Source organism: Mustela putorius, unplaced genomic scaffold, assembly GCF_011764305.1.
Source record: "Mustela putorius furo isolate JIRA1106 unplaced genomic scaffold, ASM1176430v1.1 tig00003988_pilon_pilon_pilon, whole genome shotgun sequence".
NCBI classification, from domain to species: Eukaryota; Metazoa; Chordata; class Mammalia; order Carnivora; family Mustelidae; genus Mustela; species Mustela putorius.
In genome coordinates, this window is record NW_025422127.1 from 10,688,681 (window position 1) to 10,705,128 (window position 16,448).

Sequence of the window (16,448 nt, forward strand, 5' to 3'; positions counted from 1 at the left end):
AAGGAAATCTAGGCTGGTTTCCAGGTGGTTTGGGCAACGGAGTCGATGTGGAGACCTGCGTGGGAGGGAGAGGGGGAGAGGGTGTGCACGGGTTGTTCGTTTTAGGAGACACCGCGTGAGGAGCTTGCTGGCTATGCTGAAGGAAAAAGATGAATGAAGTCTCCGCGCGGGGAACTGGGTGACGCGACCCGCTGCTCTGCCTCCTTGAATTCTACACCTCAGAGCTGTTTGTGAGGGGCTGGGAAGGTAGGGTCTGCCTTCTTACCGAGCGCTCTCAAGTCTGGGCGACAACGCGCTGGGGCCCGCCCACGGCTGTGACTGGCTGGAGCTAGGGACCGTGGGCGGACTTTAGGAACTGCTCCGCGATTGGCTGGCAGGGGCCCAAGGGCCTTAAATCAAACTATTGGCACCGCCCTTCCAGAGAGCAGGAGCCTGTTTCCACTCAGCCCTTAGACTGGTAAGCAAAACTATAGTCGTAGTGGTCAGTGAACGATCCCCTCGGCCACCGCTCCTTCCCGGAGTCGGGCTGTGAGAGGAGAGCTGGGATTGGCCAACTTGCTGGGGCTGGGGGGGCTCGGCCGTAGTCGGGCTTGGCTTCTGGACTGACGCCTGTCCTGCGCGTTGATTGGGCCGCGGGGTTGTCAATGTTACTGGGAGGCGTGGCCGACGCTAATAAAGTGTGGGATCCGCGCGGTAGCTGCGGTAAGTTGTACCGCAACTGGAGCTGTGGTGTGTGGTTGGAGGTGGAGTTTGGCGACTCCGTAGACTTCAGCCGCAGCGTTTCCCCGCCCAGGTATCTGGCCGCAGCCTCAGGAGACAAGATGGATCCCTCAACAGCCACAGAAATGTGAGTTGCCCCTGGTGTGGGGGGCTCGACACCTCCTTGCTAACTCCCACCCCCAGACCGGACTCTGCGGGACGGAAAATGGCGCATTGCAGCAGCTGCTGCGACGCGGGGAACCACCACGGCGCGCCGCCCCCAGACCTGGCCGCCCCTGGGGAGGAAGGGCAGCACCCCATTCCTGCAGTAGTCACAGCCAGCACCCCACGGGGTCGGGCAGGGGCGCGGGGGTCCCACTTTCATGGCACTGTCTCCTCTGGCTTGCGGGCGCCCCGTTCAAGTCTCGGTAACGGTGAAGCCCGGGACCGGACGAAGGTGGGGCATGGAGAGACATTGGGGAGGGGGTTCAAGATCCTTTCTTGTTGTCTGATCGAATCTGTACTTAGGGCTTCTGGAAACAGTAAAGAGTGCACCCGCCAGTTAGTAACTTGAGTTGCTCTGCGATCTCCGGATTTATGTATGCCCCTCGACCCATCTGTGCCGTGTTACCCTACTCGCCCACCCCCCTCTTAGCAGTGAGCAAAGATCCAGAAACTTATCCGACAGTTCTTTGGCGCCAGGTGAGCAGCTCAGAAAGACTCAGGGAGCCGTGGCATGTGGTTCCAAGCAGCCATTCATCTCAAGGCCACCTGTATAGGAGGTGTTTTCCCGTCATCCGGACCAGGCCAAGTTGGAAGAGAAATAAAACTGAGGATCCCTGACTTCCTCTAACAGTTCAATTTAGTGTCTGACCATCTTCAACACAACCGGCGTCTCAAGATCCTGAGGGAGAACTGTGGCAAGACGAATGAAGTATATCCCTCTCAGGACCACCATATATTTAGTAGAGACTTTTCTTTCTTATTATTGTCTGGAGTCCTGGCTTGTCTTAGATATATTTGTGTTGCTTCTCTTAGTGACAAAAAGGGGAAAAGATTTACTAATGTGACGTATGAGTTATGACTACCCCTGGATGTTTTATTGCTGAGTGTTCCCAACTCCCAACAAATAGTAAGTGAAATCGTCCCTTCAAATGCTTTATAACCATTTCGCTTTTTCTCTATTTGATTTCTGCATTTTTTTGGAAGATTTTATTTATTTGTTTGACAGACAGAGATCACAAGTAAGCAAAGAGGCAGGCAGAGAGGGAGAAGCAGGCTCTCTGCTCAGCAGAGAGCCCAATGTAGCTGGATCCCAGGACCCTGGGACCATGACCTGAGTTGAAGGCAGAGGCTTTAACCCACTGAGCCACCCAGTCACCCCAAAGTACTGATTACCGCCTGAACCGGACTTGAACCCCGGACCCTCAGATAAAAGTCTGATGCTCTACCGACTGAGATACCCAGGCCTCCCAGTGTAGCTCAGTTCTGATTTCTGCGGTTTTAACTATATGTGATTTTCTGTGCCTTTTGGCCAAGCCCTAAAATTCCATTTTTTCCTCCCACACACTGGGGAGGAGGGGGATGTACTGGTTCCCAACAGCACACATGTGGGATGAACTGAAGGAAATGGGGAAAGCATGGTGACAAGCAAGGCATCACGAGGTCTCTGACCTTAAAATTGTCATTGGTGCGACCATCCTGGACTGCTTCCAAGACCAAATACTGTCTGCTACCTACTCACTGAGTTTTCCACTTTTCAGAGAACTAGATTGCTTAGCTCAGTAGTAACACAAGAGTCTTCTGCCTTCCATGACTTTGTATCTTTTTTCTTTCTTTGTGCTTTAGAGGGAGATGAGAAAGTGATTTCTTTAATGGGGTTGAGTTGGGTATAGTCTGCTAGTAAAGCCTCTGTGAAGAGTTATTCTCTTTTTAGTCCAAAAAAAAAAAAAATCACTTAGGAAGAATTTTCTGGGTATCAGTTCTGTTGTGAGTAGTCCAGGCATTTCCTTTTTGTGATGATTTAATTCTTAATGCATTTACTCTTGGACTGCTCCTGTGAGGTATGTTTTGTGAGATTCTATTCTCCATCAAGTTTGAGAGCTCTCCCTCTGTTGGTGTATTCTTTCTTGGGAGAGAAAAATCTCATGCCTTAGGTTAGATTTCTGGGAATTCTTCAGAAGGTGAATTTAGTCCCCATGTGTTGGGACATGGAAAGGATTTTATCTTGAAGACCTCCACTAGATTCATTCCTTCTAAGGCTAAGGGAAAGAAAGAATCTGTGCAGTAGTGTAAACCAAGATTTCTCTTTGGGACATAAAGAATTAGGGGAGCTTCCTGAGACTTGATGACAAATCTAGAAAAGGAAGGGACACGCTCTATGATGCATGTATGTCAAAGACCATTACCCATATTCTTGATTCCTGTCTGTGCTCGTGGAACAGTTTCATAACTAAGACAATTGCCTGGCACCCCAGGTTTATCTAAGTGAAACACCCATCTTCTCTGCCAAAAACAAAGCAAGTGAACAGTCCTGACTTAAATCTACCTACAGAAGCCTTGCCTTTGGTGATTCTCCAAGATTTCCTTACAGCTGCTCCTATATACTAATCATTGTATGAAACAACAGCTCAACAGAGTCTGTCAACTTGCTTGTGTTCTTTAGGCTTTGCATAAAAGAGCTGTTTGGTCCGTAAGTGTTAGTTTTTTTGTATGAATTTCTCTTAACCTGAATAGGAATTTTCCAGTTTGACTTCATGTGAAAGGCTTCCCCCCCCCTTTTTTTTTAAAAGATTTTATGTATTTATTTGACAGAGAGAGACACAGTGAGAGGGAATACAAGCAGGGGGAGTCAGAGAGGGAGAAGGAGGCTTCCTGCAGAGCAGGAAGCCTGATGAGGGACTCAATCCTAGGACCCGGGGATCATGACCTGAGCTGAAGGAAGACACTCAATGACTGAGCCACCCAGGGGCCCCAAAAGGCTTCTTTCTGACAGTCAGGGAAGTGCCATTTAGTTCAAGGCTGGCACCTTTTCCCCTTTAGCCAATGTGCCAGAGGATGTTTGAATTTAGGGCAAAGGATAGCCCCAAAGAAGATCTCTTGATGCCACCCTGAATGTCCCTGAACCCCTCCTAAATGTTGTTACAGGATCTTTCATCTTTTGCTTCTTCCTCTATGCTGCATCTCCCTCCTTGGTGTTGCCAAGAAGTTAGAATCCCTTCTGGTTGCATGGAGCCTCATCACCATAGCATTTGTCATATGGGGCCAGAAAGCATGTGATTCCTTTCTTGTCTCAGTTACTTTGTGTACTCGGTCCCCTTCCCCTCCACAGGTCTGCTCCAGCTCAGCCTCCCACTGAAGGGGCAGAAGGGACTGCCCCAGGAGGGGGCCCCCCTGGCCCTCCTCCTAATACAACCAGTAACAGACGACTACAGCAAACCCAGGCACAAGTGGAGGAAGTAAGTGGAAAGCTTTTTCTCTGAGAATTTAGAACCTTTTTTTTTTTTTTTTTTTTTAAATAAAGGGGTGCCTAAAAGCTCTTAGAAGCAAGTCATCCCTGAGTTACACAGGACCAGACTTGAGATTCTGTTGTTTTTCACCCGTCTCTAGCAGGGAAGCTTACTAGCTTTGTTTCTGCACCCCTTCAGGTTGTGGACATCATGCGTGTGAATGTGGACAAGGTCCTGAAGAGAGATGAGATACTGTCACAGCTAGATGACCGAGCTGACGCCTTGCAAGTGGGAGCGTCACGGTTTGAGACCAGTGCTGCCAAGCTAAAGAGGAAGTATTGGTGGAAAGACTGCAAGGTGAGTTTTCTTGTCCTCTCTGCCTTTTCTTCCTGGGCCTCAACTCCTGGAAGAAAAGAAAACGCTCAAGTTCTACCTTCCTCACCTCCTGTGGCACTGAGGAACCTTGAGGGGAGGAAATCCGAAAGCCTCCTTGAGATGCAGTACCCAGAATTGGCCACCAGGGTAGGCTAGAGCGCTCAGAACCACTAACTGGGTGCCAGCCATACCCTGAGGAGTTGGGAAGTGGTCAGTTGGGCTGCTTTTCCCTCAAAGACACCTGGGAAAATCTTGCCTCATCCTTCCCCACACACAGCCAACATTAACTCGATGGCTAAGATAGGTCTATATTTAAATACCTGCAGCTTTTAGGAATAAGGTGAATACTTCACAATGGAAAATGAACCAACTGACTAAAGATCCAGTATCTGAGATCCAAAGCTTCAGGCAAAAGGAGCTAAGCGAGATGGAGTGAGCCATAGATGCTTGGATGTTTCTGGGAAGCCTCAGCTGTGGTGCAGGGGTGGTTGTCTCATGGGGAACTGGAGGGTTGGGCCCGCCTATTTCCTGGGAGATGAGTGGTTTCTTCCACCGTCCCCAGGATGGAGGAAGCTCTTTTCCCACGTCTCTAGTGGGAACATCCTCTTTCCTCTTCCCCAAATCCAAGGACCCATTTTTATGTCAATGTTTCCTCAGATGATGATCATGCTGGGAGCTATCTGTGCCATCATCGTGGTAGTTATTGTAAGTAAGTATCGCTGAGATTGCTGGTGGGGTGAAGAGGTGGGAAGGTCCTGGAATCTTCTCCCAGCCCTGCCTGCCTGCCTGCCTGGGGAGTGGGGCTGCTCTCACTGAGGTATGGAGATCACTGCTGTGGGATCGTCACCTGGTTTGGGAGGGAGGAAGGGCAAAGACAAGGGACTTCCTTGATGGACAAGCCTTCCCTCTGCAAGATCTCATGGGAAGATGGTCCTTCCTATTCTGAGGAAGTGGGGCTGTGCTGTTTGTCACTGGCTTGGGTCAGAGGGAGACCACGGGATTGGGACACCTGCGACTGAAAGGCCTGAATGTCTAGTAACTTGATGTAATTTGCCCTCTTGTTTTCTCCTGTCTCTTTTTCTTTTCCATCTGGGACTTCCTGATTCCTGTGTCCAGTCTACTTTTTTACTTGAGAATGTGCCACCCCTCCCTGTTCTCCATTGCCATCCAAACTCACATCCCTCTCCCTCTGTTTGCTCTCTCAACGAACGTCCCCATCTACCTTCCTCCACCCTGTCCTGGCTTCTCCATCGCCCATTCCTCCTTTTCTGTTGCTCTCATTTGCACTGTGTCCCTCAACACTAGAACTGCTGCTCGTGGCACAGTCTCGAAGTAACTCCCTGAAGAGCCACAGCTGGCACCTCCCTACCCTCTTCTTATGTGCTCTCAAGTTCCCCCAAAGCCAAAAAGAATTGGAGGCCAAGAGAAGAGGAGGGGGTGTAGCCAAGGTGACGTGCCCAAGAAGCTGTTAAGATTGGGGAAGGAGAAGGGTGTTGGTGCCCATGGTGTCACCAGGAAAGGCCAGGTCACTGGCGGGAGGGGGCTGAGAACAGCAGGGAGAAGGGCAGCTCACTCAGGACTGCACTGATCACTAGGGGCTCTTCTCTTAGGCCAGACCTGAAAAGGAGCCTGGGGTGGGCCTGAAGTCCAGCTTGGTTCTGGGGTCGTGCCCTTTTGGAAAGTCCAATCTGTTTTTGTAGTTATTTCTGATCTGTCCAAGACTTTCTGTCATCAGGGATCGTACAGCCTTTTGCTTTGTTTTCTGGAGACCTACAGAAGGCATCTTAATTGCAAAAGGACCAGCTTCATTCCCATCCTAGAAGCAGCCCTCTAAACTCATAACTACAAGGGGTTGTCTCTCGTCCACATTTTCTGCAGGATTCTGTATCATTTATGAGAGCACCAAATAGTTTCATAGAGCCAAAGCTGGGGATTCTGAGTTAGTTTTAGTTGTTGGAGAGGACAAGTATTAATTATAGAGAGACAACAAGTCAAGGGCCTAATCTGAAAATAACAAGCTTGGAAGAAGCCACTTGTTGCCAGCTCATTGGGGAGGGTCCCACTTCTCCCTTCCTCTTGATAAAGTGTGAGGTGTTAGAAATGAGGATACCTGGGCTCTCCAGGACTGCTTTCCTCTACACCCTTCCCATTTACTTACCAAAGATAGGATGAGGCTGGAGGTCTTTCCTGAAGCTGGCAGATTTCTGAGTATTCTGAGAAGTCCAGTATACGCTCCCGACTGGTCTTGGGTGGGAGGGGGGACCGTCTGTGGACAGGTGCGCATGTGCACTGCTGTGCCATTATGGGCCCTCTTATCTAGAGCCACCTGTCTGTTCTTCCTGTGCTGTGTTCCCCTTCTGAATTCCACTTTGCCTCCTTCCCTTTCCTCTCTGCATGGTTTATGGGGGGAGACAGTGGAACCTGAGGGTGGGAGGCCACGGCTGGGCTTCAGGATAGCTTGTGGAGTGGAACAGACCCAGGCGTGAAGGAAGGAGGAAGGCTGGGAGCAGCAAGGGGGAACACCCATGACCCCTTATTCCTCCCGTCCTCCAGCCCACAAGCAGGAAGAGGCTGAGGCGAGGCCAGGCCAGGCCGGGCTGGGTCTGGGTGCTTCCTTTCCATGCAGCAGCATTTCATTGCACAAAACCATCCTTCCTCTCCTTTTGCCCCTGTTTCCCACATTCCCTTCGTCCTGCCTCAGGGCAGGACTGAAGAGCTGGAAGAAAGCAGTCAGTGTACCCTCCCAACGGCCCCCCTCGAAGGTCTCCAATCTCCTCTGGGCTCCTCCTTGCCTAATGCAGGGGGTCACCGCTGGAGAAGAACTGCCACTGTCCTCGATGTGTCCCGAGCCTGGAGCAAATTCGCCCTCTTGGCCCACCCAGCCCTGTCACAGGAATTCTTTCCTGGGTTTCTGTCCCTCTGAGGCTCACCAGATGTAGTTGGCTTTGTTCTTTTGGGGATGTTTGGCCTTCTCCTTTCTTTCTCACCCCACCCTGTACCCTCTTCTGTGTCTTTGCTGTCCCTCTTCCCTCCCACCACCCATGTGCATGAGCAAATATGCAACCAAACCCTGGGACTTTGCAGTCAAATGAAGCCGAGCTTCCCACATCCCCTTCTTCCTTGGTTTGCCATGAGTCGATGTGGGGTTTCCACTGTGTGTCTGTCATCACTTCTGTCTTTTTTCCTACCCCCAACCTCATACTTGTATAGAATAATAACTGTTGTACTTCCACCCAACGCATGTGACATATTTACCGATTTCATGTATTCTGAACAAAGGCAAAAAATATATATATATAAATTCCTACCACTAAACTGACTTGGTTGTTGTTTGGGTTGGAGTAACTGAGGAGGGGCGGGGGAGAGGTTCTTTTCCTTTACGGTGTGTTGTTGCGTGAGGCCGGAAGGCTGTCTTACAGGTGCCGTGTGGCACTCTCGAGATAAAAGATCCATGTGTTGGCAGAGGAAGTGGTCTCTGCTCTGCGTCTGTACCTGGCGCGGCCCAACTCTTCCAGGTGCTAGTGAGAGGAAGTGGTGACAGGAAGTTGAGTGGGCATCTCACATATCACATCAGAAACCACTGCAGGTTTTCTCTGACTCCTCCCCTCTGCCTCCTTCCTATGTCCTCGTGCTGCCCAGCCTGTCCGAGGGGGCGCCCACATGAGGCCTCTGCGGACACACCCTGTTCCCCAGCAGCCTCACGTCCAGTTTTCTTCTGCTGAGTTCCGCTCTCCTTACCAGACACATCTTAGAGTTGGATGGAAGGAGAAATCTCTACCTGGCAGTTGAATGAGGGAGGCTCTGTCCAAAAGAGCACGACCTTAATTGTGGCTCAGGGTTCCAAACAGAGCAACCTGACATGGCGCCCCTGGGCCGCCTCTGAGGGTCTTCGTTTCATACCCTGAACACTCTGCCAGTGGGTGTGGCAAGGCTTGAGGACAGGGCTCAGTTGGGTCCGGTGTGGGGAAAGACAGGAAAGTGGAAAAGCTTTGTTTCTGAGGACACAAGAGACTTTTATTTGGACAGAGTTCAAATGCTTGTGTGTTGTGGCCCAACTGCCACACCCCTTTGTCCCACTGCCCCTCCACTCCTTTTTTTAAAAAAGATTTATTTATTTTAGAGAGGGAATGAGAGCACGAGTTGGGGGGAGGGGCAGAGGGAGAGAATCTTCAAGCAGACCCCCACTGAGCATGGAGCCCCATGCAGGTCTCCATCTCATGAACCATGAGGTCATGACTTGCCCACTTACTCCTTTCTTAGTGTTTTCCCTTTTTCTTTCCTACCATAGGCTCATTTTGTAACCTCCTACCAAGACATTCTGCTTTCTACCACCCTCTCACCTCTTCACGTTTTCTCCCTTGGTGTTCAGCCCAGGGACACAAGGAAGGAAGGCAGAGACCCACACAGAGCCAGGGTCCCCAGGATCTGTGCCTTCTTCATGCCTTTTTTGGGGTCTTTTTGAGCTCTGAGACTTGGCTGGAGTCCTTCTGGGACAATGTGACTACTGTTCTCTTTTGCTCTGAGGCAGGAGGGTAGTTACCCAGAGGGCCTCAGAGTCTTGGCAGATCTTGGTGAGGTAGCTAGGAGAAAACAAGAAGGAAGGAGGATGTTTTCAATTGAGGTAACCCCAAAAGCCAGGGTCTGTGGTATGGGGACTGGCTGGAACTCAGGACACTTGGGCTTCATCCCTGGGCTGGGTGGGGAGGTGGCTGGAGCTGGCTGATCTACAGGTAAGGAAGGGCAGGGCAGGGCTTACCTTGCCGTCTCTGAAGCCCCAGGAACAGCAGTGCAAGAAGGAAGAGGCTGCTGGCCAAAAGGACTCCAAAGGCTGTTTTCTGCTCTGTAGGTTGAGAACAGCACAGGCAGGAATCAGTAGGTTGGAATAATTTTTGAGGCTGCACCTGCCCCAGCAAGAGGGACAAAACAGGGAAAGAAAGGGAGAGGAGAGAGAGAGCAAGTCTGCGTGTGCACCCCCATCCCTGGTTAAGGAGCTCTTGGCAAGCGTTCTGCTTTCACCTAGGAACTGGGCACACTGTAGTATTCGCATTTGTTGAAGGTTATGGGATGTCCATGTGTTTTCCTACCCCTTTCCACCTTGGGACATTTAGAGAGATTTAGGTTAGATAAGTTGTTGACAGGTAAACTGAAATTTTGCGACTAGCTGGGGAAACGAAGTAAGCTGAGACAAAACCCCAGTTATGGGGAAGCTTGCAGTCTGGTGAGCCACCAAATGGTTCCTGGGTATTTGCATTTCTTGTTGAAAACCTCTCAATGACATTCTGTGACTTTAGGATGAAATTGCAGCTTGAAAGCCCATTGTGATCTGCCCTCTAATAGCGTAGAGGGTTTAAGGCTGGAAGGCAGTCAATGCCCATTTTTCATATTTTCTTTTTTACTAGGTAGGTGGTCTTGGGCAAATTCCCTGACATCTGTAAGAGCTAGTTTGCTCATCAGTAAAATGGGAGTCATGATAATACATGTGATCATATAGCTAACTACTTAGTACAGAGCTTGATTCATGTAAATGCTCAATAGATGTAATTACTTTCAAGCTCCAGGGCCACTTCTCCCTTTCCCCACATACCCTTGGGTCTAGCTGTGCAGTTCCCCAAGTTCTCCTGGGACTGTTTATAATCTGACCTTCACATATGCTGTTCTTTCCATCTTGGCTGTTTTCTCCCCCACTGAGCTAGCTCCCTCAGCTGGCGTCAGTGGTGTCAGTCCCTCCAAACTGACTAAGCTCCTTGAGGGCAGGAACCCTTGGTCTCCAGCTCTCAGTATACTGCCTGAGGCCCTGGAACCTGGGGTTTGGTGGAGTCTTGGGATGTGGGGGCAGCTAGGATGGGGGGCTGCCACTTTGGGAACCAAGAGGCAGAGGTTGAACAAAGTGCTGTGGGAAGCAGAACAAGGCCAGAGACTGAGCTGGGGGCAGGAGAGCCATGAGAAAGGAGGGCAGTCCTAGTACCTGGTGGGAGGATCTGGGTGCTGGCCCCCAGGGGCTGCTCCAGGGAGCTGTGGGCGACCTGGCAGGTGTAAGTGATGCCTGCAGGGCCAGGTTCTACGGTCAGGAAGGAGGAAATGCTGTAGGTGCCCGCTGCGCTTTGCCGGAGGCTGGAGAAGGAGGCGCCAGAGACTGGGACCGGGGCTCCACCTGGCTCCTCTCGGCTCCACGTCACGGTTATGTCCAAAGGATAATAGCCAGTGATGCTGCAGATGAGGGTGGCTGGCAGAGTTTTGTTCTCCAAGCTGAGTTGTACTTTGGGGGAAGCTGGAAGAAAGAATGAGGAAGAAGATGCCAGAGGGCCCCAACCTGATGGCTTAATCTCCCAAAGCTTCCTTTCTCTTCCTGCTGGGAGTGAAAGTAGGTTGTGGGAGCTGACGGAATTACCCCCCAGTGGAGGGCCCAAGGTGGGTGTAAGGAGTCCACCCTGGGTGCAGGCCAGAAGGGAGCACGTCTTTCATAGGCAGTTGAAAAATAGTAGTAACCAAGTAAAGGTTGACTTCTTCCCATCACTATAGGCTGCTGGTTTTCAAGGACATCAGTGATTAAGTACTCCTGCCAGTCAGACAGCGCCCACGGCCCCTCCTCAGTTTGCTGCTGCTCCTTCTCAGGATGTGGTCCCAAGGACTGGGGTACTTGGGAGACAGCCAGCCAGGATAGGGCGGTGGGATCCGGGCTGGGAAACTGCCTGGTGGAATTCTCCTGGAGTCTGACAGGGAATGGTCTGTGCCTAGAGGTGATGGTGATGGCAGTTAGGTCATGGCAATGTGACCATCTGCCTCTCGGGGACTTGCCCTTGTGTTGGACTCTGTCCTGGAAAACGCTCCCATAGCATATCCCTTCCACTCTCCCACGGAGACCCAAGTATGGCCTCACCTTGGACATGGACTTGGATGATTTGTTGAGCTTGGTACAGAGAGGTGGTGATCTGACAAATGTAGGTCCCCTCGTCCTTCAGGGTGAGGCTAGGCAGGGCAAGCGAGGCGTCCCCAGCCACAAGTAGCTGTTCAGGCTGCAGCGCAGCGCCCTTGCGCTTGGCCTGCCGCAGCCCCCTGGTCCAGCTGTACACCAGCTCGCCGTTACCCTTATGGTGCAGCCGCCACTCCACATGGGTCAGGTCCAAGCCCGGTGCCATGGAGAAGCCACAGGGCAGGGAGGCTGAGGACCCCAGCAGGACATTCAGGGATGGGGTCTGTGTTGTCACTTGGAGCTCCACTGCAATGAGAAAATGAAGGGTGATTGTGGGCTGCTTCCTCCTTCAGCCCACTCAATTTCTAGCTGTAGGTACACGACTGCCCCTGCTCCCTCCTCTGGACAATGAGGTCAGTTGAGCTCATTTCCCACTAGTTGGAACCACAGAGAAATGGTGCTCTGGAAAGGCAGCCTGGCACACATGGTAAACCTAACTATTTTGGAGTCACTTACCCCCAGACAATCTAACAAAAGCTATGGACTTCTCACCAGACAGTCCATAGCCAAAATTAGTGGTTACCATTGACCTTCAGGTCAGGCCACTGGAATAGCAGAAAAAGCTTTGGAACCCTGCTCTTTCCACTTACTAGCTTTGTGACCTTGGGCAAGTCACTGAGGGTTGCCAAGGCCATCTGCTTAAGGCAAGGATGCTGTGAAGACAACATAGGAGTAAGAGATTTATTTATTTATTTATTAAAAGATTTTCTTTATTAATTTGACAGACAGAGATCACAAGTAGGCAGAGAGAGGAGGAAGCAGGCTTCCCACTGAGCAGAGAGCCCAACGCCGGGCTCCATCCCAGGACCCTGAGATCATGACCTGAGCCGAAGGCAGGGGCTTTAACCCACTGAGCCACCCAGATGCCCCAGGAGCAAGAGATTTAAAAAGCACACAGTGGTAGTATTTGTGCCAAGTGTGCTAAACCTGAATCTAATGAGGAACAATCAGACACATCCAAATGGTGGGATGCTCTTTGAGACAGTGGGCCTGGACTCTCCAAATATCAGTGCTGGGAGAAGAATGTTCTAGACTTAAGGAAGCTAAGAGCTTAGGGCCCCTGGGTGGCTTGGTTGGTTGAGCGTCTGCCTTTGGCTCTGGTCATGATCTCAGGGTCCTGGGATCAGGCCCCATGTTGGGCTCTCTGCTGATCAGCGAGCCTTCTTCCTCCCTCTCCCACTTCCCCTTCTTGTGTTCACTCTCTGTCAGGTGAATAAATAAAATCTTAAAAAAAAAGAAGAGGGACGCCTAGGTGGCTCAGTTGGTTAAGCATCTGCCTTCCGCTCAGGTCATGATCCCAAGATCCTGGGAGTCCTGCATCAGGCTCCCTGCTTGGCAAGGAGCCTGCTTCTCCCTCTGCCTGCTGCTCCCTTGTTTGTGCTCGCTCACTCTCACTCTCTATCTGATAAATAAAAAAAATATTAAAAAAAAAAAAAGAAAGTAAGCTAAAGGTACAGGACAACTAAACACAATGCATGATCACTGTTTGAATCCTGGCCTTAAAAAAAAAACAAAAACAAATAAACAAACCCAAAATCAAACCAGAAAGCTATGCAGAACATTATTGGGGCAGCTGGAGAAGTTTGAATTTGGACTCTGTACTGAAAGGACTACTCTATCAGTTTTACAGTTTCTTAGGTCTGATGCTCAGTGGCGTACCAAGCAGTGGTGGGGGTGATGGGAACAGACTGCCCTGGCAAAGGGGGAGTATTTTATCACTGATAGTGTTCAAGATTGCCAATATGGTGATGGCATAATGGTGAGAATATGCTGAACTCTTTGCATACTGTACCCCAGTTTGCCTGCACCACTGTAGACTGCTCCCCATCTTGGTTTGCTGTTGGGGTGATGGTTTTGTGATTATGAAGGAGAATATCCTTGTTTTTGGTTATAAAGTTTGTGTTCTAAAGGAATACATGCTCTGCATGGAAACTTCTGGGGTGAAGTGTTGAGATATGGGCAACTTACTTAGTTTGGCGGTTATCTATTCTCTCATTTATAAAGAGAGAGAATGTGGCAAAATATTAATAATTGGGTAGTCACTACCCAATTTACTCCCCATTATTCTTTCACCTTTTTTGTAGGTTTGAAATATCCCAAGATAAAAGGGGGCGATATCTAGCTGTGCCAGGACTATGGTTGACACTGACATGAGAACCTCTCTTTTCTGACGTGGCAGGATAAATTTAGGTTGCACCACAGAAAACTTTTAAGTGTTCTGGGGCTTTCTAAGGATAGAGGGTAGCCCTCTAATCTCTAGACTTGTTTGGGTATTTTTCAAGGCCAAATACTGGGTTTGATGAACTCTAGAGAAATCTATTGTGATGTTCTCAATTTCCTGTACCTGCTGGGATGTGGGTGGGAGAGGGCAAGGAGCAGGTTTTACTGATAAGAGATAATGAATGAATTTGCATCCCTGTCATTGCTTTAATCATCTTGAAGCACCAGACCAGGCTGGCTTTTGCTGGGATACAACTGGTATTTGGCTTAATAAGACTGCTAGGGACAGGGGTGCCTGGGTGGCTCAGTGGGTTAAACCTCTTCCTTCAGTTCAGGTCATGATCTTGGGATCCGGGGATCGAGCCCCACAGAGGGAGCCTGCTTCCCTCTCTCTCTCTGCCTGGTTCTCTGCCTACTTGTGAACTCTCCCTCTGTGAAATAAAAAATAAAATCTTAAAAAAAAAAAACAAAACTGCTAGGGACAGCATATGCGAATGGAGCATCACATGTCACTTCCTCAGATTAGGGAGGTGAAAATGATCCCAATCCAATTATTTGGGTCTTTAGGAGAAAGGACTGAGGCTAGGGGACACCTTAAGATGACTCAAGTAGATGAAGGTAGGCTTGTTCCTTCTCCTTCTATTCCGCAATAACTGACAACCTGAAAAAAAAAAAAAACAAAAACACCCCAAAACTTTCTTATTGCTACTTTTAAATTTCTCACCTGCAGTTTGTATCATCCCCTGGGAGCTCAAGGGCAGGTTCAGTGTGGGGTGCAAGACCGCCCCATTCTCCACATCCCTGGGAGTCTTCATCACCATGGAGACACTAGGTCCTCCTCCAGATACCTGCACATTGGTGATGAACCAAGCTGCGTTCTCAGTGGCCTGGAGAAAATAGTGGGAGATCTCACAAGTCACCTCCTTCCCATTGCAGTCAGCATGGAGCAAGGCCTCGGCCTGGGGAATCTGTACCAAGTTCACTGCGGGGAGAAGGGCAGCATAGAGGTCTGGTTGGTTGGAGGACACCTGGCCCATGGGAAGCCAGCGCAGTGGGTGTACTCAGGCACCAGGCTATCTCAGCAGAGGGAGCCCAGAAAGATCAGGACACAGTGTACAGGGCTCTTACCTGAGGCCTCGAAGGTAACAGGTGGTTTGTCTTCAGCCAGCGTGCCCCCTTGGAAGTCGGTAAGGCCTTCTAGGGAGCTGTCATCCAGCACTGGTACCTGCCTCAGCACGAGCAAGGCCTTCACCATGTTCCTACTGCTGGCAAAACCTCCAAGCTGCCTACCTTCCTCCACCAGGAAGCAGTCTAGGACCACATCCACTGCCCGCGACTGCCTTTCTGCTGCAGGTTAAAGACAGGGTGAGCACCCTCTTCCCAGAGAGTTGCTTCTGTGCCCAGGTTACCTACCCCAGCTGTGGAGTCATCAAGGAAGGAGTAAAAGTCTTGCAGGGTCCTAGCTGTCTCTGTGTCCCTCTTTTGTCACCCCACACCAACCTTTCTGGGAAGCACCTGCTAACTCCAGGTACATACTTGGTAGGAATTATTTAAAATCCTGGATTTGCCTTACTTGGAAGAGTTTATTACTACAACTGGCACCAAATACTCTCTTCAGTCAAGGGAATTCTCAGCTAAAGCAAATAAATGAGCAAAGCTGCCACCGGAAGAGGAGACAGGACACTTGAGTGGCAACCATCTTCTCGGTTTCCCAGCCGGCCCACTAGGTCTGCTGTGCTTTCTGCCATTACCGGTGGCCTTCCCCTCCCCAAACCTCCGGAGATCACCTCCTGCTCGGATTTCCTAGCTGGGGAACCCTTCCCCTTCAGGTTCTGCTCCCAGACATTGCCCTCTCCGGTAGGCCCCCCACCACATCCACCCAGGAGGCCCCTCTTCTCTTCATTTGGCTTTTCCCACAGTCTTCTACCCTCTCCCCAACACCTTTGGTATTTTACTTTGCTGGCCTTTTCCTGTTGGGCTTAGGAGGCCATCCCGGGCCCTTCCCCCCAACGCTTTCCTCGTGGCTCCCTGGTGCCCTCCCCCATCCCTCCCACCCCCAGCCAGCGCTCCCCACTCACCTGGGTCTGCTGCCACCCCGGACAGAACCAAGCACAGCAGCAGGCACCATTTCTCCTCCGTGCCCATGGGGGCAGCGCTCCCGCCCCCCTCGTACCCCAGCCCCCCAATCCCCCACCGCCCCTCTTCACGGCTTCCCGCAGGCACCGCCCGGGTGGAGAAGAGGGGCCTCTCCAAACCACCCTTGCCTGCCTGTTGCTTTCTCTTCAGTCCTTGGCCTACTTCTCTTTCGCTTTCACTTCGACTCTCACCGCGGCTGCCTTTGCTCGAGAGTGAAGCCACCAGGTGCTCCTGCCAGAGTCCTGTTCCTTGTTCTCCTTTTTCTCCCCCGCCATGGCACCCCGCCAAATCCTCAGATTATCTCAAGATCTGACTTGACTTGCATGCATGCTTTTGGCTTCCCAACCAAGAAAGTGGAGCTGAAAAAGGCGGGGTGGGGGGGGCGAGACTGAGGGGCTATTGGGGGAACTTTCTTCGTTTTCTGTGGGTGCCATACCCACTCGCGATCCCCACTCCCCGACTTGGGCGGGGCCCCAACGCTAGTCGGCCCTAGAGAGAGCTCCTCCCTCAGATCCCTGATCTGGGAGAGGAGGCTGGGTGTGGCCTGCACCGTGTGATTGGAATTTGAGAGAGAGAGAGAGACTGAGAGATTGAGCCCG

The 16,448-nt window shown here is 50.9% G+C and overlaps 2 protein-coding genes across 5 annotated transcripts in view; one reads left to right on the plus strand and one right to left on the minus strand.

Annotated features, from left to right (window-relative positions):
* The first annotated feature begins 384 nt into the window (after positions 1-384).
* Positions 385-16,448, plus strand: part of VAMP1 (vesicle associated membrane protein 1) — a 75,531-nt gene continuing 59,467 nt past the window's right edge. The window contains exons 1-5 of one of the 3 annotated variants that reach the window (XM_013063601.2): positions 385-457; positions 794-847; positions 4,031-4,157; positions 4,347-4,505; positions 5,181-5,232. In XM_013063601.2, coding sequence (XP_012919055.1) covers positions 822-847; positions 4,031-4,157; positions 4,347-4,505; positions 5,181-5,232 — 364 coding nt within the window. In that variant the 5' untranslated portion in view covers positions 385-457; positions 794-821. Of the gene's footprint in view, positions 458-494; positions 848-4,030; positions 4,158-4,346; positions 4,506-5,180; positions 5,233-5,639; positions 7,839-16,448 lie in introns of those variants that run through there. The other 2 variants (XM_004766716.3, XM_045071543.1) reach the window with 2 other exon arrangements.
* TAPBPL (TAP binding protein like) lies at positions 8,516-16,344 on the minus strand. 2 transcript variants are annotated; one of them, XM_004766714.3, is made up of 7 exons: positions 15,792-16,344; positions 14,842-15,057; positions 14,438-14,695; positions 11,401-11,739; positions 10,489-10,791; positions 9,280-9,363; positions 8,516-9,103 (listed from the first exon to the last, which is right to left on the minus strand). In XM_004766714.3, exons 1-7 carry the CDS (start codon positions 15,856-15,858, stop codon positions 9,060-9,062), a joined length of 1,311 nt encoding a protein of 436 aa, XP_004766771.2. In that variant the 5' UTR covers positions 15,859-16,344; the 3' UTR covers positions 8,516-9,059. The 2 variants fall into 2 exon arrangements, with proteins under 2 accessions (XP_004766771.2, XP_012919051.1); XM_013063597.2 differs by having other exon boundaries at positions 14,842-15,060; positions 15,792-16,343.